This window comes from Geospiza fortis, unplaced genomic scaffold (assembly GCF_000277835.1).
Source record: "Geospiza fortis unplaced genomic scaffold, GeoFor_1.0 scaffold121, whole genome shotgun sequence".
Lineage (NCBI taxonomy): Eukaryota > Metazoa > Chordata > Aves > Passeriformes > Thraupidae > Geospiza > Geospiza fortis.
This window is the reverse complement of record NW_005054346.1, coordinates 1,939,745-1,959,096: the sequence shown is the minus strand read 5'-3', so window position 1 is coordinate 1,959,096 and position 19,352 is coordinate 1,939,745. Positions and strand designations below refer to the sequence as shown.

At 35.4% G+C, this 19,352-nt stretch overlaps 1 protein-coding gene across 4 annotated transcripts in view; it reads left to right on the top strand.

Annotated features, from left to right (window-relative positions):
* CUNH8orf34 (chromosome unknown C8orf34 homolog) overlaps positions 1 to 19,352 on the top strand; it is a 116,526-nt gene that overhangs the window by 63,469 nt on the left and 33,705 nt on the right. For all 4 annotated transcript variants that reach the window (XM_031058650.1, XM_031058649.1, XM_031058652.1 and 1 more), the window contains one exon: positions 9,297 to 9,432. In XM_031058650.1, coding sequence (XP_030914510.1) covers positions 9,297 to 9,432 — 136 coding nt within the window. The remainder of the gene's footprint in view (positions 1 to 9,296; positions 9,433 to 19,352) is intronic.

Below are 19,352 nucleotides of genomic sequence, written 5' to 3'. Positions count from 1 at the left end.
AGCACTGATATCACTGGGAATGGTAGAAAGGGGTAAGAACACAGGAATAAATGGGACTTCACCACTGGAAACAAACCATTGGAATACAGAACTGCATCCTTAGTGGCTGCAGGTTGGCACCTTAGAGCTGGACCTCATTCATCCACCATTTGAGCTAACAGTATTTCAGGGCTAGTGAGGTTTGCTAATGTGCCATGAATTACTTGGCCTTTTTGTGTTTACCTAACTTTCTTCTTGGTGCAGTGCTGCCTGTTTCCTTTTGGCTTGAAATAGATCTTTCCTGCTGTTGGGGTTTTTTCTTCATTTTCTCTGTTCTTCCTGTTGATATGGTTTGTACTGTGGCTTTGTCTTTATTTAATTTTTAGGTTTTCTAACAGTCAAACTGCCTGCAGTCTAGGAAATTTCTACAGATGGGTTTTTTTTAGAAGGAAATACAATAAATTAGTAATTTATCTTCTATGATACAATGTACTTTTTTCTGCTGCCTCTGTCCGGCATATGATGATTGTGCTTCCTAATGTTTTGCATTTCCTTCACCTTTTTTTCACAGCTCTTAGAGGAACATTTGATGTCTACCAGTATAAAGTCTCTGACTCCCTCTCAGTCAGTGAGAGTGTGGATAGAGTGGTTAGCCTGTGGTTTTTATCCTCCACAGGAAAAGGACATACAGTGGCTGCCAGGGGATGTGGTTTACATTCTGTTCCACTCCTGTGGACTCCAAAGTTAAAGATATCTCAAGATCTACCTTAGTTTCGCAGCTCTCATTTTAAGGAGCTAAAACCCAAAAGGCAGAAACTTGAAATACTTAAGATAAATTTTCAGTCTGTGGAGTCATGGAAAATTCCCCTTGAGTTCAATGGAGTCCTGATTAGTATTAGTGTGTCTTGAGAAGCAGAATTGTCAGATAAAATTTTCCAACTGATTTTCAAAATGGTTTTAGTCTTCTGAAATGAGATATTCTGGAGAAATGTGTCATTCATATCCGGAAGATAAAATAGTGTTGAGTAAAAGCAAATGTGTCTCTATGATGTTTAAGATACTAGGCTTGAACTAACATTGCATGACCTAACATGGTGTAATGCTTGATTTATTTTTAGGCAATAATCTTGTCCTGCAATATTCAATGAAAGTGTAGCAACCAAATGTATTGTATGTACCATTAGGCCATTTTCCATTTCAGCCAGGTCTCTGTCTTGCATTGCAGAATGCTTGCACAAGCATTGCAGCAAAACCAAAAACCTAATTTTCTCCCTTCCAAACCAAAAGCATGAGGAAACAACACAATGAACTCATAGGTTACACAAAGCAATGTAACAGAATAAACAGCACCTTTACAACACCTCCAACTGCACATGTTTTTCTGTAACCTAAACTTAATTTAAAAAGCATTTACTTCTCTTTATTAAAAAAGAAAAAAATATATTGGAAAACTGTGTGGTATATTTGAAACCTTATTAAATGATTAATCTATTGGATGTGTGGAATGTTTTTGACATACCTGCTAGTTTATATGCTTGACCCAACTGGGGAGATAAAATTATAAAATTGTTTTCTACCCTCTTTGGAAAGATGTCAGTGGTATGAATTTAATCAATGAGTGAGGAAGAGCATGTACTGTGATGCCATTGGTATGCTGATGGTATCCAGCTCAGTGTCTGCTTCTTGGAGTGTAGACAGTGCAGTCTTCCAGATGTCCCAGTGTCTGGCCAAAATAAGAATAGTGATAAAAAACAGATGGTCTTGTCTCAGGACCAAGCAGAATTGAGGCAAGCTGATAGAGGAATGGGGCTGGAAGAAATGGCAGAGCCTTGGTCGTTGGATGCCATGCTATATACTCATTCTCATCCTGGATTCACAGTTAGCAGAAGGAACAAGGAGGGCAGTTTTCCCTTTGCAGCTGGGCAGAAGTTGAAGAGCAAGATTAAAGATCCACAGTATGTTTCTTATAGTTTTTTTTTGCTAAGAGCTTTAGTGATTATCATAGAATTACTTACGTGGTTACTGTCTCAGGACTTTCATGAACCTAGAACTCACTAGGAACTTTCACATACAACATAGGAAGTATCCGTTGCTAAATGTGGCTGTGCACACAGAGAGTTTAGAGATTTCATTGCTTTTCCCCTGCCTGCCCAAACTGTCCAGTTTTAGATCACTCATCTATTAATCCCTAAATTAACTGGAACCCTTATAGCATAATAGGTGCAATAGTGCCTCACTGAAAGGCACTTTTTCTAAAATGGGAGATCTGCTTGTTTATCAGTAGAAAATTTAAGCTATATAAGCATCAAGCTTCTTATTTATTGTTGTTCTCTTTCATGAAGAAAATTCTCCAGAGGACAAGTGAAATGTTTTGCTTAAATAATTTTAAATTAAAGAAAATGTTGGGGAAATAGAGATATTTGCACTATAGGAATTCTTGATGTGTGTAGGTTTATGAAAGAGAGCACACATACTGACACTCCAAAAATCTTTGGATCAACAGTTAAAAAAAAAGCCCTATTGGAAGGTTCAGTGTTACTGGAAATGTTTGGCATAAGATTATTTGTAATTTTTATGCTTTGCCTCAACTTTCATTTTAATAAAAGGTATATGAATTGCCACTGGCCTCTCAACAACCTAGCTAAGATTAATCTAGCCAAGGGACTGGTAGAGTAACTTATGTGGCTGCAAAGAGATATGAATGCAGCACTCAGTGCAAAAATTGATTCACAAAATGCTAAACAGGATAATATTTTGTCTGATTGGCTGAAAATGGACTGTAGTGGCTCTATGTTTTGTGAGGAATACTGAACTAATTAATTACTCAGCTCATTTTTGTAAAACTTCATATAAACAGCGTGCAAATTATCAGCTTAATTCAAAATAGACTTAATAAATAAAGATGTAAGCAATAATGTAATGTGAAATTCAGTATTACAGATATATATTGTAAGGCACATCTGTATTACATTAACCAAATGCACTTCAAAACATTACAGCTGTCTCCCCTTTGTTAAAAAATAAAAAACCACAAACTGAAACCTTTTAAATATACATTCTTTTCTAATCCTTTGATATTTTTGTTATGATTGAAGAAAAACTTACGGATTTAAACATGGCTTTTTCTGTTATTATGAAAAAGCTTTTTTTGGTGGTTTTCTTTAAGAATGCAGAGTTGAACTGTGGCCCAAATTGCACACAACTATCGTGGTTGCAGAAATGAGTGACATCAGAATTGGAGCTAATTAGAAATACTGATCAAAACTTGCTTTTAATTTTAGAAGTTGCTTTACTTAAAACTTAAGTGAAAGAAAAAAAGAAAAAAGAAAAATTTACCAAGGAAAACATTAAAAGACATTCCTTTAGATGCCTTCTGAACTCCAGAATTTCAGGTGGTTTCGTGTATTATCTCATTATAACCTTTTTGAGATTCCATATTATTACAGTGCAAGCACTGGTGTAGAGTTGCAGCAATTGCAGTAATGCATTGTAGAATGTGGTGTAGCAAGTGAAATATTCTAAATTTTATGTTATTGGTAATGTAGAAGTAATTAAAATGCTCCAAACAATTCTAGATTCCTATTAATGTAAAAATGAAGTTTTTAAAATAATTAATTAGCACTGAATGAAACTTCCTGGTTGAAAACTTTGAGCAATGAGTATGAAATCCCTACTGGTAGGGAGCAACAATAGTTATTCAGTCAGTTATTGTTGCTGAGCTGGTGGGTGAGCACTGGTTATTTGGTGATGCTAGATCCTTGGTTTACCAATAGGGGAATGATAAGAGAGCACGATGCCAATTCCTCTCAACTGTGATTATAGACTTTCTCATGTAAATAAAATGAGACCATAATGTGCTCTGAAGCCCCTGCACTGGATTTAGAGATGCTCTCATCTCCTAAGTCAATATTCCATTAGTCTTGCCTGCAAGTTACTTGTTTTCAGTCAAAAATAACTATCACATCTCGTAGAAAAAGGGAGAATAAGCAGGAGCCCTGTGGGCCAGTTCTTCATGTAGTTTTCTAAGATATTGAAGTGTTTAATGAAACTAGAACATCTTCATCAGAAAAGGCTACCTCCTATGTCAATTCCAATCCCAAATGGGGGAAAATAGGAAGAGAGAGATACTGAAGAAAGATTCCTTTCACTCTTGCTGATTAAAAGTGAGAACTCAAATCAATGATTCATTCTATATTTCAGTAGCTGAAACAATGCTGCTCTCCCTACTCCCATGTTGGTTTTGTGGTTTTTGGACTATGGAGTGAGATTCTGCTAGATTGGCTCTGACAACTGATACAAGTAGATATAAATGTGCAAACTCAAGGACTCAGCAGCATCATGTTTCAGTTGGCTTTCTGTGCAGCCATCAGGGAAAGCACAAACATTTAGGGAATTTATTGTCAACTTGAGATGCTTCTTAAGTAAGATGTCTTCAGAACATTGTGTTCAAAAATCTTGGATACACCTAAGGAGTGAAAGTCTGTTGATGAATTTATTTAGAATTATATTTGTATCAAAAGTCTATGGCACAAGTCTGAACTAGGTGAAATTCTGGTATTTGAAGATGTTTATGGAAAAACATCTTAGAACATGTGTACCAGACTAACAGCACTGTCTGCTCCGTAACATTGAAAAAACAACATGAGATGTCCTGCAGTTAGAGTACTGCGGAGTATAACTCCAGTTTTGCATCTGTTGAAGCAAATATTTAAAATATCTTTTTCAGGAGTGGAGCATCAGATATTCTAAGTTCTTGATTCTTCCTTGTCTGGAAGCCTACTTCATGCTTGGCCCAATATTTTGTTAGGCATTAATGTGGTCTTTTGTTGGAATCTCTTGATATCTGGCAAGATAATTTATCTAAAACAAAGAGGATTGGTTAACATGTTAATGCACGTAAAAATATGACATATAAAGCTGCTTAGATTCCACAAGCAGAACTTCTATCAGCAGTAGGGTTTGGTTGATTTGAGTTTTTTGGGTTGTTTGTTTGGTTTGTTGTTCTGTTTTTGGCTCTTTTTTTTGGTTGGTTGGGGGGGCCTTTGTTTGTTTTCAAATGAGATTAGTAGAGCATACTAAGAGTCTGTGCTTCAGCCAACAATGCCAACGACAAATCTAGGCTATGTACAAGGAATACATCAATGTCTACTACAATGTAAGAACACTACCCTGAGGAATTCATTGATTCAACAAATGAGACATTATTTTACTGATGCACCAGGATTGCCTGGTGGCATGCAAGAATATAAATCAGAATTCATTATCTGAATTTTTACTCTCACATGAAAACATTTAGTGCTTTTCTTAGTATTAGACTGAACAGACAAACTGAGCTACCATAGACTTTTTCCTTATAAGCTTTGAACCTTATACTTCTTGAAGTACTCCTGGGAAATTACTGCATGTGTAATGGAGGTAGGAGACAAGAGTGACTGGATCATAGAAAACAATACAACATATCTGATTACGTGAACCTTCTGTGCAACTAAGCTTTTACTGTATTTTATAGAAGTTTTGCATAAGAAGAGCTCTGTCCTTAAAGTGAATGGTGTGCAAGTCTTGTGTTTGTAAGTTGATTCCACAATCTGTCATCCCAAGACAATAATCAATCTTGCACAGTTTCTGGAACACTTGGCACTAGTAAGTGCCCCTTCCCCTCTCCCCATCCCTTCCTCCAAAAAAGAAAGTAAGTAAATAATTGTGAACAATGTCCTATTTAAAAACATGACCTTGTTATTGGGCTATATTCTTGTTTTGTTGAAGTAGCCAACATTTTTGCCCTCCTCTTTTTGGTTAAAGTTTTCTATAGAAAAAAATCACATGGAATTAAGCTTAGCACAGCATTATTATTAATCTAGAAAACATCTGGTTCTCTCCTATGCTATATTACACTTGTGATCTTTATCTCACTTACAAGTATTTTTGTGTATTGTTATGGCAAAGCATAAAGGTTGCAGCTGTGTGAATTCCTTTTGGTAAATTGCTGATTTGAGGAAAATGTAAGGTTCTTTTTGCTTGGTTCACATGTAGTTTTTTTAACACACAGAACATATTTAGTGGAAATTGCCATAGGACGGAAGCTGGGTCTTCACATACCCTTTCTAGAGAATAGCAGACAGTGAACATTAAAGCACAGAAACACAGTAAACAATCATACATTAAATAGCAAACTTTCATTAGCATAAATGAGATTGTTTCATTTATGTGAACGTTCAGCCTATCACTATAAAAAGATAGATAACAATTTTCTAATGATTTGAGAAGTTTCACTGTATTCTTGTCTTTCATGACAGAAGCAGTCACCAGCTTGGCTTTTCTTTCTCACTTTTCTCTGTGAATTACCTCATTGCTGCTCCATAAAATCATGGAGCCACTCAGCTGTATCATCACTAGTTGGTCTAGCAAAGAATGCAAAGAAAGAGAAAAGATTCAGTCCAGACCCTGCAACTGTATTGACTCTCTAATGAAATCCTATTTTGCTAAGACTGGTTCTTTCCAATAGAAGCATCTGAACCTTTGGAGCTCTTTTTTTTAACTCTTAAAAAGCACTATTGCATTTACTGATTGTATTTATTTTAATAACTTTCTTACTTGTGATCAAATATTTTTCTGCAAAGCACACGTGAATCATTGAACAATATGCGCACATACACTCAGAGTTCAGCACTAAATTTCTGTATGATTCATTGTTTTACTGCTGCTATGTTTTGTTGTTTTATTGGTTTTTGGGGTTTTTTTTTGTTTGTTTGTTTGTTTTTTTTTATTAAAAACCTTCAATAATGGATGGGCTTGATCTGGAAGATGGCATATAAACTTGCTTACCACCTCAAAAATTCCCATCCAAAGTTATGGGTATTACAAAACAGACAGCTTCTCAAAGCCCAGTTGCTTTAGTGAGAAAATGTTCAGTATCTGTACTGTAAATCTGAGGTATCCAGAAGAAACTGAAATCATTCCATGTCAATGCAGAGGTGCAGTAATGAAATTAAATCAAATGCTGCAGTTATTATTTGGATTTGGTACATGGAGTTGCATTTCCCTGTTTACTTGTATTATTAACAGCTTTTTGTAGTTTGCCATGGACAAATTCCATCCAGTGCTGAATTCAATCAACTAAAATTCCTTGAGAAAAATAACAGTTGTATATGATGTAGGTTTCTGGTATTTTAAATCTTCATTTTGTATGCACATTACTGCTGTTATTCTAACAGCATCTGACAATAAATCAATACTGCATACTATTCTGCCTACTTTTCCATTGGCTACTACTACAGGCAGCTCTTGAATCCACATTTCTTGCATAAAGTTTCACTTAATTTTCTTTTGAGAGAAAAAGGCTGGTAGTTTACTAAAAATACCAAAAAAGGCATGAATTTGAAATCCAAATTCAAATATAAAAGGTATCATGGAGGGCAGCCTATATCATTGCTTTGTTGAAACACTTGGCATCAGAAAACCAAAAGGTAATCAAGCAGAGAACAGTTGAAAACCTTATTTAAAGAAATTACATCTGCTTAGTGGGAGAAAAACCTGAGGCATATGCTTCAATTTCTTTTAAGCTGTAATTCATCCAGTGGTTTACATCTGTTAAAAGTATGGAACTTTTCACACCTCTTTAAAGCACAATTAAACTGTATTTATTTTAATACATAATGTGTTCCAAATATGTAATACCTTTTCTGAAATGACTCATAGGGGGTTGATTTCATAGCTTTCTATCATATAACCTTCCAGGTCCTTTGAATTAGGTTGTGCATTAACCATACATGAAATTTAAAGGAAAAGGTGTTGAAATGGTGTAAAATGATGCCAGAAACTTCACTACACTTATCAATTTATATCAAGGCAACAAATTGGCTGGGAGCGTGGTGGTGGGGAGGAAAGTTTTCTTAAGCAGTAAAATAAAACATTACAGAGAAGAAAATGTAGTTCAAGAACTTTGGTTACAACTTTTTCATGTGAGTTTAGCCTAGCTGTTATTGACTGTTGCTTATTAAAATCCATGTCTCCCCAAAAGAGTGTTGTTAACAGGACATAATTCTGATAATCTGACCACATTGCCCTGAGTTTAAAGCACCGTGGTAAGAGTAGGGTCTATGAACTATAGAGGACAACCAGAAGTATTTTGGGTAGAGATTTGGGGGGTTGTATCTCATTTATTTGTGTATGAAAAGCAGCTTGGTTCTCCTTTGTGAGTCTATAATGACTACTTGTGTATTTTAAATTCTAATTAATTCAATTAATTATCTTCCTCTGATTTTAAAGTTCTCCATGACTTTTCTCCATCTGATATTGGGATTTAAAATCTTTTTGTACTTCCTGCTTCATTCAGATTCTTTAACATTAGGTTTCTTTTGTAAATGTAAATATATGAAAATTCAGGTGTATAGCATATCTGAAAGACATTTTAATCAGATGATGACATACTGTGTACTGTAAACCACATGCAGCACTCAGCACATGGTTACATGGTCAGTATATGGTCATTTAATAGAAGCTAGCCAGTGCTTTGCTTGTTTACATTTCAGCTAGAGTCTAATCAAGTTATAAACAACTGAAAAGTGGGCTTTATAGATACATGAGGCATAGACAACTTGTGTTAGCAAAAAATATTTTGTGTTTTGTGTTAGCAAAAAATATAGAGATTGATCTTGAAAGAATGGCCTGGGTGTAAACCAAGAGAATTCATTTACAGTCTAGCTGAGCTGGACTATTCCAATGTCATCCTAGGAAAAAATTCTCTGAGACCCTCTTCTGTTTCCCTTCAAAATGTGAATGATTTTACAGTCATTGAAAATTCAGTTTTTATTGTGAGTTGCCCATATTGCCCATTTAAGTATGCACGTTATGGTCCCTTTCAATGTGATATATATGTCCATTTCATATTTTGTGGGTTTAGCAGAACACTTATTTTAGCAATATTTTTTCACTGCTAAGTGAATAGATGATGAAAAAACACAGAGAAATAGCACACATTAATTTTTTTTTTGTCTTCAATATGTCCAGTGTCAAACTGAGCTATTGGACAGCATCTCTTGATGACAAGTTTTTGAACCAGATAAATAAAGATTTTTAAAATATGCTGCATGGTTTGATGTGGAAATGATGCTGAATATTTTTTAAGGAACTCCTTATAAGGTAGTGATATTATATAAAAAGTAAAAATTATCTCAAATGTCTTTTCCTATTAGTATGCAAGTAACTGTTTCCTTGCCTATTTTCGATCAGTTCCATTTTTTAGTGATTCTACAGGTAAGGCTTCTTTATTGCTGCAAAATTTAATCATGTGTTCATCCCATTGTTCTGTCTTGTTCCAGAGGATCTTGATGATCTCAGAATGGAAGGAGTAACAAGTGTGGTGTCTTCTGGGAGCAAATTCAATCAGACTCGAAGTGCTCATCCGGCTGAGCCTCAAGCAAAGGTCACATTGAATATATGTGCAAGATGTGCCAGGTAAAATCGAAACAAAATCAGATCATGCTAACAAATACATTTTTTTCCTCCAGGTATTTGGCCGTGTTTTGTGCTTAAGGACCAGGTGATGACCTCTCCTGTGCTAAAAAAAATAAATAATTACTTAGCTACTGGCTACCCTGTGACCTCTGGCACTTGAATAGTGCAACTTATGTTTATGCTTGATATGTCGCATCGACAGTGAATCAAAGAACATAGTCTTAGGCCTTGCTTCACAGCTTGAAACTATTTTGAACTCTTCCATGTCTGAATTTCATTAGTCATTTGAGCTTCTGTGGTTTTTCGGGGAATGAATCAGGGAATTTAAGGGTTCAAATCCAATTTGAAATGCACCTGTATAAATGGAGATTTAGTTGCACAGGTGCAGTTCAGGATTTCAAATAGTTGCTTCTGAGCACTTTATAATCTCATCCTGTTTCACCTCTGAGAAATAATTTAGTCAGGTTGAACCCCTTTTGGTTTTGACAGCTGGCAATAATTTTTGCATTTACAGTATGAAGACCAAATAAACAGGTTAGTATTCCTGTAGCTTAGTCAACTGGAGAATGCAACACTAACAGAAACCCCTTAAATTTCCTGGATGAATTCTTCTATGTAGACAAAAGCTCATTTGGAGAAAGGATTTAAGCCTGTTTAAATGACAAAACTAGCCTTCTCACCCTTCTGTTAATGGTTCAGATTAGCAAGAACAATATAGAGGCATGCCAATTTTATCTGCCTGCCTTTGCCAGTGGCTGCTCTATTGTGTAGTTTGAGAGCGGATTAGCCGCTTGTAAATAAAAAGCAACCTGTGGTGAAATTAAGTCAAAAGTTTGGCCATATGCCACCCTACTTTTTTCTACTTTTTCCCCCATTTTGCTCATAAATTACTACTTTTCTAAAGCTCTTATATAGACATACTAGACATGCTTCAAGACATTTTCCAATGCTCTGGAAGCACAACTGCAGGCAGAACTGAATCACTCGTGCAATAGCATCTCTAGCAGGGTTGTGGAGCCTCAGGGAACTTCACAGTACTGTCAGAGCAGTAGTGACTGGATGGCCTTGTAATTCTAGAGTTTTGCTTGTCAGCAGTGTGGTCTTATGGTTTAAGAAAAGAGCAAACATGCAAGTCATGGAATTCTTCCCAATTCAAGCAAAAAAATTGCTTATATTGTAGAATGTTTCCAAACAACCACCTACATGAAAGCGTGGTACATTTTTTCACCTGGCATCCATAGTCCATGGATTAAGTAGAGAGGTAAGGAATATAGAAACCTTAAGTTCTCTAAATTCTGAAGTTCTGAACTTACATAACATCTTTTATGGATTACTATGAAGGTTAATTAAATTTTGAATTCCCTTAAGTAGCTGCTAACAGCAGGTGCCAAGATACTATATATTCTCTCAGTCCTGCACACCAGGGAACAAAGGGTTCAGATCTTGAGCCAAACCTAGCAACCTTGGCTATTGGTATTGTTCTTTAACTGCATGTAATAAACGATTCTGGCCTTTAAAATAAAATGAGCTGGGAGAAAAAGATCTCACAAAATCCCTTTTGTCACTTCACTTATCAGAGAATGCAAAACAATGCTTTATTTTGCCTGTGAACCTTCAATGATTTCCCTACTGTGTTTAAGGAAATCGGTGAGGAACTGGGTGATACCTTCATGACTGTAATTCTTTTTACTCCTGTTGCAGTTTAGCAGTTTCTTTAAACTTTGGAGGAATTAAAAAAATACACCATCTCTTTAGTAGTAAGGGAAGTCAAAAGAGACAAACTAGTATTTCTGTTGTGTTCAGTAGTGAGGAAGCTAGCATTTTTTTCTTCAAGGTGATAAAGTCTATCCATTCTTTTGGAGCATTCCTTCCTTCTTACTGAGGACACCTTTCCTCTCGTCAAGACAGTTATTAGTACAATTAGTTCTCTCTTCAGTACCTTCACAGAGGTTTAGTCTGGCACCTTCTTGCAGCAGATGAAGTAGGGGGTACAGACAGTCGCATGAAACAAGTGGCTTCAAAAACATGAAGACAGTTTTTTCGTGTTTGATTTCAAGAGCAATTAGATTGTCTGTTAGTCAATGAAATAGCCATTGAAAATACTGTGCTATAAAATTAGATCATCTCACTGAATCAGTTTCTCAGTGTTGGCCTTTGTTTCTGTTGTTATGACAAAGGCTAATATTTAATGTAAGGTCAAAATACAGAACCTATTAGGGTATTAATTTATTTTAGAAATTATATGTTTTATGTTTTCATATTCCATTTTCTAACTAGTCTCGTGTGCTGTACAGTGTATATATAAATACTGTGTCTCGTTTGCTGTACAGTATATATGTAAATACTGTGTGATTTGATTGTAGACATGTTTGAATACAATTTAAAAATGATTCAATAAAAGCTGTTATGCATGCTTTTGGTTACAATTAAACAGGTATATTTCCTCTTAATGTTACTCATTTTTCAGTTGTACAAGGTGATTTGAAATGATTTGAGCTATTAATGGCAGTGGTGTTGTATAGATAATAGGCCTTGTCAAGTCAGATTACCAGAATAAGTTTACTGAAGGTATTTTGGCTGTCATTAGGAGAAATGCGACTTTATACTTGAAATTTAATTGGCGAAGTTCCAAATATTAGGAAACGTGTCTTGGCTCATACAAAAAGTTGAATTTTACTCATGCATTTGCATAATTGATTTCTTTCAACCTTGATGTACTTTTTTAAAATGCTTTGCTCTCATTACTCACCACTCAATTTACTTTCTATGACACCTCCTTCAGAAGTTTTCCCGCTTTCTTGGATATGTTGGAGCTTTTCTGAGAGGTGTTTATTTGAACAATTGAAGGAGTTTTTCAGTACTAGCTTTAAGTAATTTGGCTTAAGATTTTGTATCTCACCTGGAAAGGACGAATATTTTTATTGAAGTTCCACCCTATTTCTTCATTAAAAGAGTGTGTTAGTTTCGGATGCTCTTGCTTCTAGGGTTACATTTTCTTGCCATAGATCATTAGCATCCCTCATTATTTGAGAATTAGAGTGGACAGGTCTATGGCTATGTGTAGGTTGGTTACCTTAGCCTGAGAATAGTGCTGGTTTCATTTTGTATGCCCTGTAAAACCACCTGCAGTAGGGTGCAGCTATATATCTTATATTTCTGTGGCTTCTGGAGCTTCCTACAATGAGAGCAATAACTTGTGAGAAGAATGGACTAAACCAATGGTTTTCCTCCATGCTAAGATACTTGTGATCAGACTTCATGTAGTCTGTAAAGGAGCCAGTATAGCTCCTTCCCTTTGTACCACAAAAAAAAAAGAATGCCAAATGGAAATGACTATAGTTAGAGATAAAAACTAATTTTGTTGCAAGACAAACTAAATCCAGTTTATATTGTGGAGGAAACCTGCAATGATGTTTAGACACTGCATTGGGGAAAATATTCTCACTTAGCCTAAGTCTCTTAGACAAAAGTACAAACTTGTTTGTGAATCATAAGACATGAGACTCAGAATTGACACTATTTGAACTAGAATAAAACCTCTGAACTTGTAACTTTTTTTAGAAACTGATATTTAACCATTAATCATAATAATTTCACCAATCATCTTCAAATAATAAACAGGTAGATAGTGATCAAAGACTGGGTCTGTAATTTTTAAAAAAGGTAAAGTTCTTCATCCAGACATCCAGGAAATAAAAATGGAGAATTCTTTCAAGATATCATACGAAATTGGTTTTTACAGCTTATGATTTTAAAAACTAAAAAAAATTCCCCCAAAACTACCAAGATCCCAAAAAACCATAGTAAAAAAGTCCCCAGAGGGTGATGTGAAATTAAAGGAAGGGTTAATTCTACTGGAGTATAAATTGGTTTGTAGTCTGGCATATAACTGTAAGAAACAGAGAGCTTACTGTTTTCTGTATAGATGTTTCACACACGATGAGCGAAATGCAGATGGATAACAGCTTTAAGAGGTTTTTCAAATGGGGAAGTAGCTACCAGAACAAAGTTATTCCCATAGCTGCTCTTGGACTACAGGCCAAGTTAAGTAGCATATTAAGTCATCTAAATAAAGGGGTGACATCATTCACAAGGTGGAACAAAACAAGGTTTATAGATACAGAAAAAAGGCTACAGAAAACCCCCATGCTGTATTTGGAAGGTTTGCTTTTTTCTATTTAGCCTGAAAAATTGGGAAGGACACTTCTACTAAAATGGATCTGGATTTTGATTATTTGAGTAAAATGGTTATAATAATTCTCTCTTTGTCCAAGGGCACAGTTGCTCTGAATGGCTTATAAAATAGACTGACTCATTCTGTAACATGTTTTTGTGAATCCTTTCTCACATACAGGAAAAACAAATGCATTTCGGGTTTGACCAATGAATTATAAGACACTTTCACACATTAACAAAACTTGTATGGGTTAAATAGATACTTAAATGACAATTTGTAAAAGCCAAACACCGCTTCCATAATTCTGATATGTATTGTGACTTGCACATTGAGCGTTTTGCAAGAATTTAATCAACCATAAGGTAAAAGATAATATTAATGTACTATTGAATGAATTATAGGGGGTTTTCTTTTTTCTTTTTTCTTTTTTTTAAAGGACCACCCATTAGCCTTGTATGCCCACTGCCATGCTCAAAAGTTAAATCTTGTTCTTGTGGAGTCTTGCCAATGCATTCCTGAAAGTAAGAAGCTTTTTGTTTTTAATAGCGCAAGGGCTGCATTCATTCTTTTTAACATCAATAGAATACAAAAAAGGGGTTGCATGTGATTCAAAAAGAAATGGGATTATAGAAAACATACTGTGCCACAAGCTTGAAGGCTTCTGAACAAGAATGTTAGGAAGGAACACTAGTCGCATACAAATGTAGGGTTGAGATGCAATGTTTTAGTTAATATTTTAAGATTAGCTAAAGCAAAAGGACAGTGTAGTGAGGCCTTTTAACATACTAGAGGAATCAAAAAATATGGATATAAACAAACAAAGTACATCTATACGTTAAAAAATAAAATGGAGCTTTTCTTACTCTCATCCTTGGGATGTGGAGTACAGTTCAAGTGTAGAAACTTGTATCCTTGAGCTGTTAATGTAGAATAAATGAGGTACTGTGTGCATGCTGTCAATATAGATATTTTTGGAAAACTTTGTTTGAAGAAAGTACTCAAAAATTTTCATACCAGTTTGCCTTGCTTGTGAAACCTTACCCTGCTCATCATCTCTGACTTTTACACCTTTAAGATGTCTTGTCCTTCAGTCTTCAACTTAGTTTGTTTATTTACCAGTAACCTTTTCTTTAACAATTTGGATTTTTTAAAGTTTGGCTTCCTACAATATAGTCTCCACTACACCAATGCCTGGGATGTAATCATATAAACTATGCGGTGCTAAGTGAAATTTAGAATCACATATTAGTTCTCTGCAATATGTCAATGGAATTTGAGCAAATCTTCATGACATAGAGCCCTGACAAGCAGGAATCTACAGAGGAGGAGACAAAAGAAATGAAAGAGCCAGCTATAATTTGACATAATTTCAGATTAATGGTGGAAACTATGGAACTGTTGTTTGGATTGGCCATCATATCTCTCTAGAAAAGAACAGGAATTATTTGGTTGGCTGAGGAATTCCATGGTATTAATCTATCTTCAACTCTTTTATAATCTTAGTGTTTGTATGGAAGTGCTTTATCTCAGTGCCACAAAGCTCTGACAATGCTAATGAAACTTGTGGTCATAAAGAAGCATTTGGTGGAAAACTTGATAATTAGCTGTGAAGAAAATAGTCTGAAGCTTGACAAGTGAATCTAGTTTAACTATCAAAAGCAGAAAAGCTGATGACTGTAAAGAGGGAAAAAATTGCTGTTAAAAAGCTGTTTTACTGTATACACTGTCCCCAGACAACACTCCTGAAACTTCAGACACCAAAGAGAAAACTTAATGAAATTAATTACCTTTATGAGGAAGTTCATAAATACTGATTAAAGTCTACATTTAAAAAACAGACAATGGTGATAGGCTCCTGGAAGATTTCCTCAAGAAAAGAAAGGAAGTCTACTAAGCTTCCTCAACTTCCACTTTGCACAAGATCCCTTCCTTCTTGTTTATGACAAGTCAGCTCTCAATGTCATTTTGTTCCCTGAACAGAAACCAGTGGTATGGCTGACTTGTGTTTTGAAATTAGATGGGTTCTCCTACCTTGCCCAGGCATGTAATTCCAAAATAACTCTAGAACTGGGGATGGAAAGGTGTGAGGGAATGGATACTGTACCATGCAACATTGGGATAGAGGCTGATCGGGTAGGGTGAAAAAGGGTCAACATCCGGCACACTCTAGAGATGCCATAGGTCCTGGCAGAAGAAAGGATGTAACTTTTGCTACTGGTACATTTTTTGGCACTTGTTCTAGGTTTATGCTCTGCCAAATTAGACTAAGCCATCACAGTAGATGCTTCTGCTCTTTTTTTAGCAGACTACTGCTGTTCAAGTCAGGCTGTAAGATTTCTTTCTCAAACTGAGCATTCTGGTATCAGTCACCTCAGAGGGAGTAATACCATGAAAATGCACACAGGACTAAATGGCACTGAAACTCCATGGATTGTGTTCCCCTTTTCCTGACCATATGTAACAGTGTGTGGTGCCTGGGTGACATAATAAACAACTATGTCTGCATTGAATTCTAGCAGGAAAAGTTCTGCATGTGCAAATATTCCTTAGCTGCTACATGAATTGTCAAAACTGCTCTGTGAAGGAAATCTGCAGATGCTAGTTTAAAGGTGGTTCTGGTATGTTTACATGAGCTATAATCATCCCTTTAACTGCAGTGTTAAGAGGTGATGGAATTAGAACAAAACTTGATCACAGTGGATATAAAATAACTCCCTGTTTTTCTTTATAGACTCTAATATTATTAATCAATAATACACATGTTTCAGAAAGAATAATCTCTCAAGTGCTCCATATAATCCCTTATTTGACTCTGTATGCTATGATGCAATACTGGGGAATGGGCACAGGTATGTGTGTGGTTTGGTACATGTATTGGCATAAAGAATAGTCTTTGTATGTCTGCCCAGTAGTGGTAAGGCCAGCTTATTGAGTCAGGTTCTGGCAGAAATTTCTGCTTTGTTAATTTTCCTGAAACCTGGGAACAAATTACTTCAAAGTACCAAGCGGGAAAAGTGTTTCCAAACTGAGGTGGTTGGTACAGAATGAATGTTGGAGCGAAAATTCTGTGATTAGGGTTCATGTACAGACTTTGAGGAAGTCTATGTCTTCTAAATACATAAATCTAAATACAATTTTTTTATTACATACATGTATTTTTTTCTTTTCTGTCATGCATTTCATATTATCTTTCTGACTGTGTACTATTTCTAAGTGGCTATTATTATAGGGCAGAAAGTACTAAACATTCCAGATTACTCATGTAACTATTTTACATTCTTTTTTCCTTTATCTATTTTTTGTAACCTTAGTTTTATTGGACCTCTTGTTTAAAAGAGCTGAATTTTCCTCATGTTTGTCTGTGCCAGCTTCACAGACTTTGTCCTAAACAAAATGTTTTATTTGCATATTTTCCCTTTTAATAGTGGCAAACAAGTAAATTAAACTCCATATGGTACTGCTTTATAACTTTTAAAAATCTCCTTTCACTTTGGAAAATTGAAAACAAACCCCATATTTTTCCTTTGGCTAGTTAAAACTTCTTATAAAAGTAGAAAAACGAAAATAATTGCGGGAAAAGAAAAAGCTGTGGCAAAAAAAAAAAAAAAGTAAATATTCACTTTGTGTGACAGTTGTCACAAGGGTTCTTGGGTGAAGGAAGAGACGAGAAGGTTGACTCCATGATGATCAGAAGGCCTGATTTATTATACTATGATATATACATACACTATAACTATACTACAAAGAAAAGGAAGGAAAGGTTTCTTCAGAAGCTAGCTACCCTAAGAATAGAAAAGCAAAGAATGATAACAAACGCCGCTTTCTCGGACTGTGTCCGAGAGAGCTCAGTTCTGGATTGGCCATTAATTATAAACATCCAAGCTGGGCCAATCCAGACGGACTTGTTGCATTCCACAGCAGCAGATAACCTATTGTTTACGTCTGGTTCTGAGGCCACAGATTCTCAGAAGAAAAAACCTAAAGAAAGGTTTTTCACAAAGAGATGTCTGCAACAACTTTGTGTTTTTGATGAGTTGCATTTGCCCAGTTTTGATGCATAAATAGCCAAAATAGTGTATTCATTGTCTTTTGATTTTGTAAGTGCTAAGTACAGCAAAAATATATCACTCTATCTTTCCTTCCCTGGAGCGGTGTACCACTTTGGTATCTTGTGCTTTCAAAAACAGTGAAGAAGAAAATAATTCAGAAAATGTTTTTACTGGCGCTCATGGTTATCAAAGACCATAAATAATTTTTTAAAGATTTCGTAGGCTGCCTTGCTAAGTTTTAAGAGTAGCACACTGGCTTGCCTTTTCTTTCACTGCCTTGTGTTTCTTTGGAACATCTTACTGTATGCAAAATAGAAAATATCTGTGTGATTTCAAATTATTTTTTGAGTCCATGGATCCAAGTTTGACCTCTGAAGTGCACAAGATAGTATAATTTTTAATCCTAAACCTCAATTAATTTCATGGAAAACTCCCAATGAATTGTGTTTTGGAAGAATGGCCAAAGTCTCTCTATTTTCAAAATCTTAACAGTGTCTTAGGAATGCAGCAATACAAGACAGGAGATTTACATGAAGTGCTTAGACAGAAATCCCAGAAAGATTAGACTGCTTTCCTCCCTCTTTTTTTTACATGTTTTTCTCTCTTGGTAAATTCATCAAGCAATAATTTCAGTCCTATCAGAAGTTCCACAAAATACTGTGATAATAAAAATATCATCTGTTATCAAAAATTATAATAAGCTATGAAGAGACCAGTGTTTTCATGATGTATTTCCCTCTGTGTTAGATTTAAGAGCTATTTTATTTCCTTATAGTATGCACATGTGAGGTAGGCTTGTTTTTTTTTGACTTAAAAAGCTGTCAGTCAGCATAAAAGTAATGGAAGATTTCCATTTGTTTGAAGAAAGATAATGTTTACATGTTAGTGAAAATAGACTTAGACTTGAAACATGAACACTAGGTACATTTGCATGTGAATTACATATTACACATACACCTTATCATGATAAATCTGGTTCGAGTAACATGGCAGTGTGCCAAGTTTATCTGGAGATAGCCCTACTGTGACTTAACTGACAGCGTTTTAATATGTGGTTTTGGTTATGCAGGAAGAATGCAGCATAAGATGCAGTGAATTTGTGACATGTCACTAGACTATCTTTTGTAAGAACTATTGTTCAACAGTACCTGTTTTGTTTTGGGTTTTTTTTGGTTTTTTTTTTTTGGTTTTTTTTTTTTGGTTTTTTTTTTAATTTCAGGCTTGTTGTTAAAAAGAGAACTGGTTTGAGCAGGTTGGTGCACTTGCAAACATTTGAAACTGCTGCGGAGAAATTCTAAGAACGGTAGATGTAAAGGATTTTTTTAGGCCTTTTTAATGTCCTAGTCTTGATTTATAAAAATGAAGGAATTAAGACCATATTTGAATATGAAATTAATATTATTTTGCTGGTCCTGAAAATTACTCTGCTCTGTCTCAAATTAATGGAGGGCAACATCCGATTCATTCTGTCCTTCATTTGCAGATCTTGTCAAGACATGTCTTTCTCTTTTCCCCTACAAAACCCATTTAACCCCCTCAATAATTTAAAAAGACAAGTGCTTTACCAAGCTTTTCTCCCTTCTTTTCCTTTGCTCTCTTTGATGTGTGCTTTGCAAGCTAATTCTCTATGGCAATGTTTCGAGATTCTTTCTGGTTTTTGTACAACAATGTGATGTGTATTAGCCACAGAAATT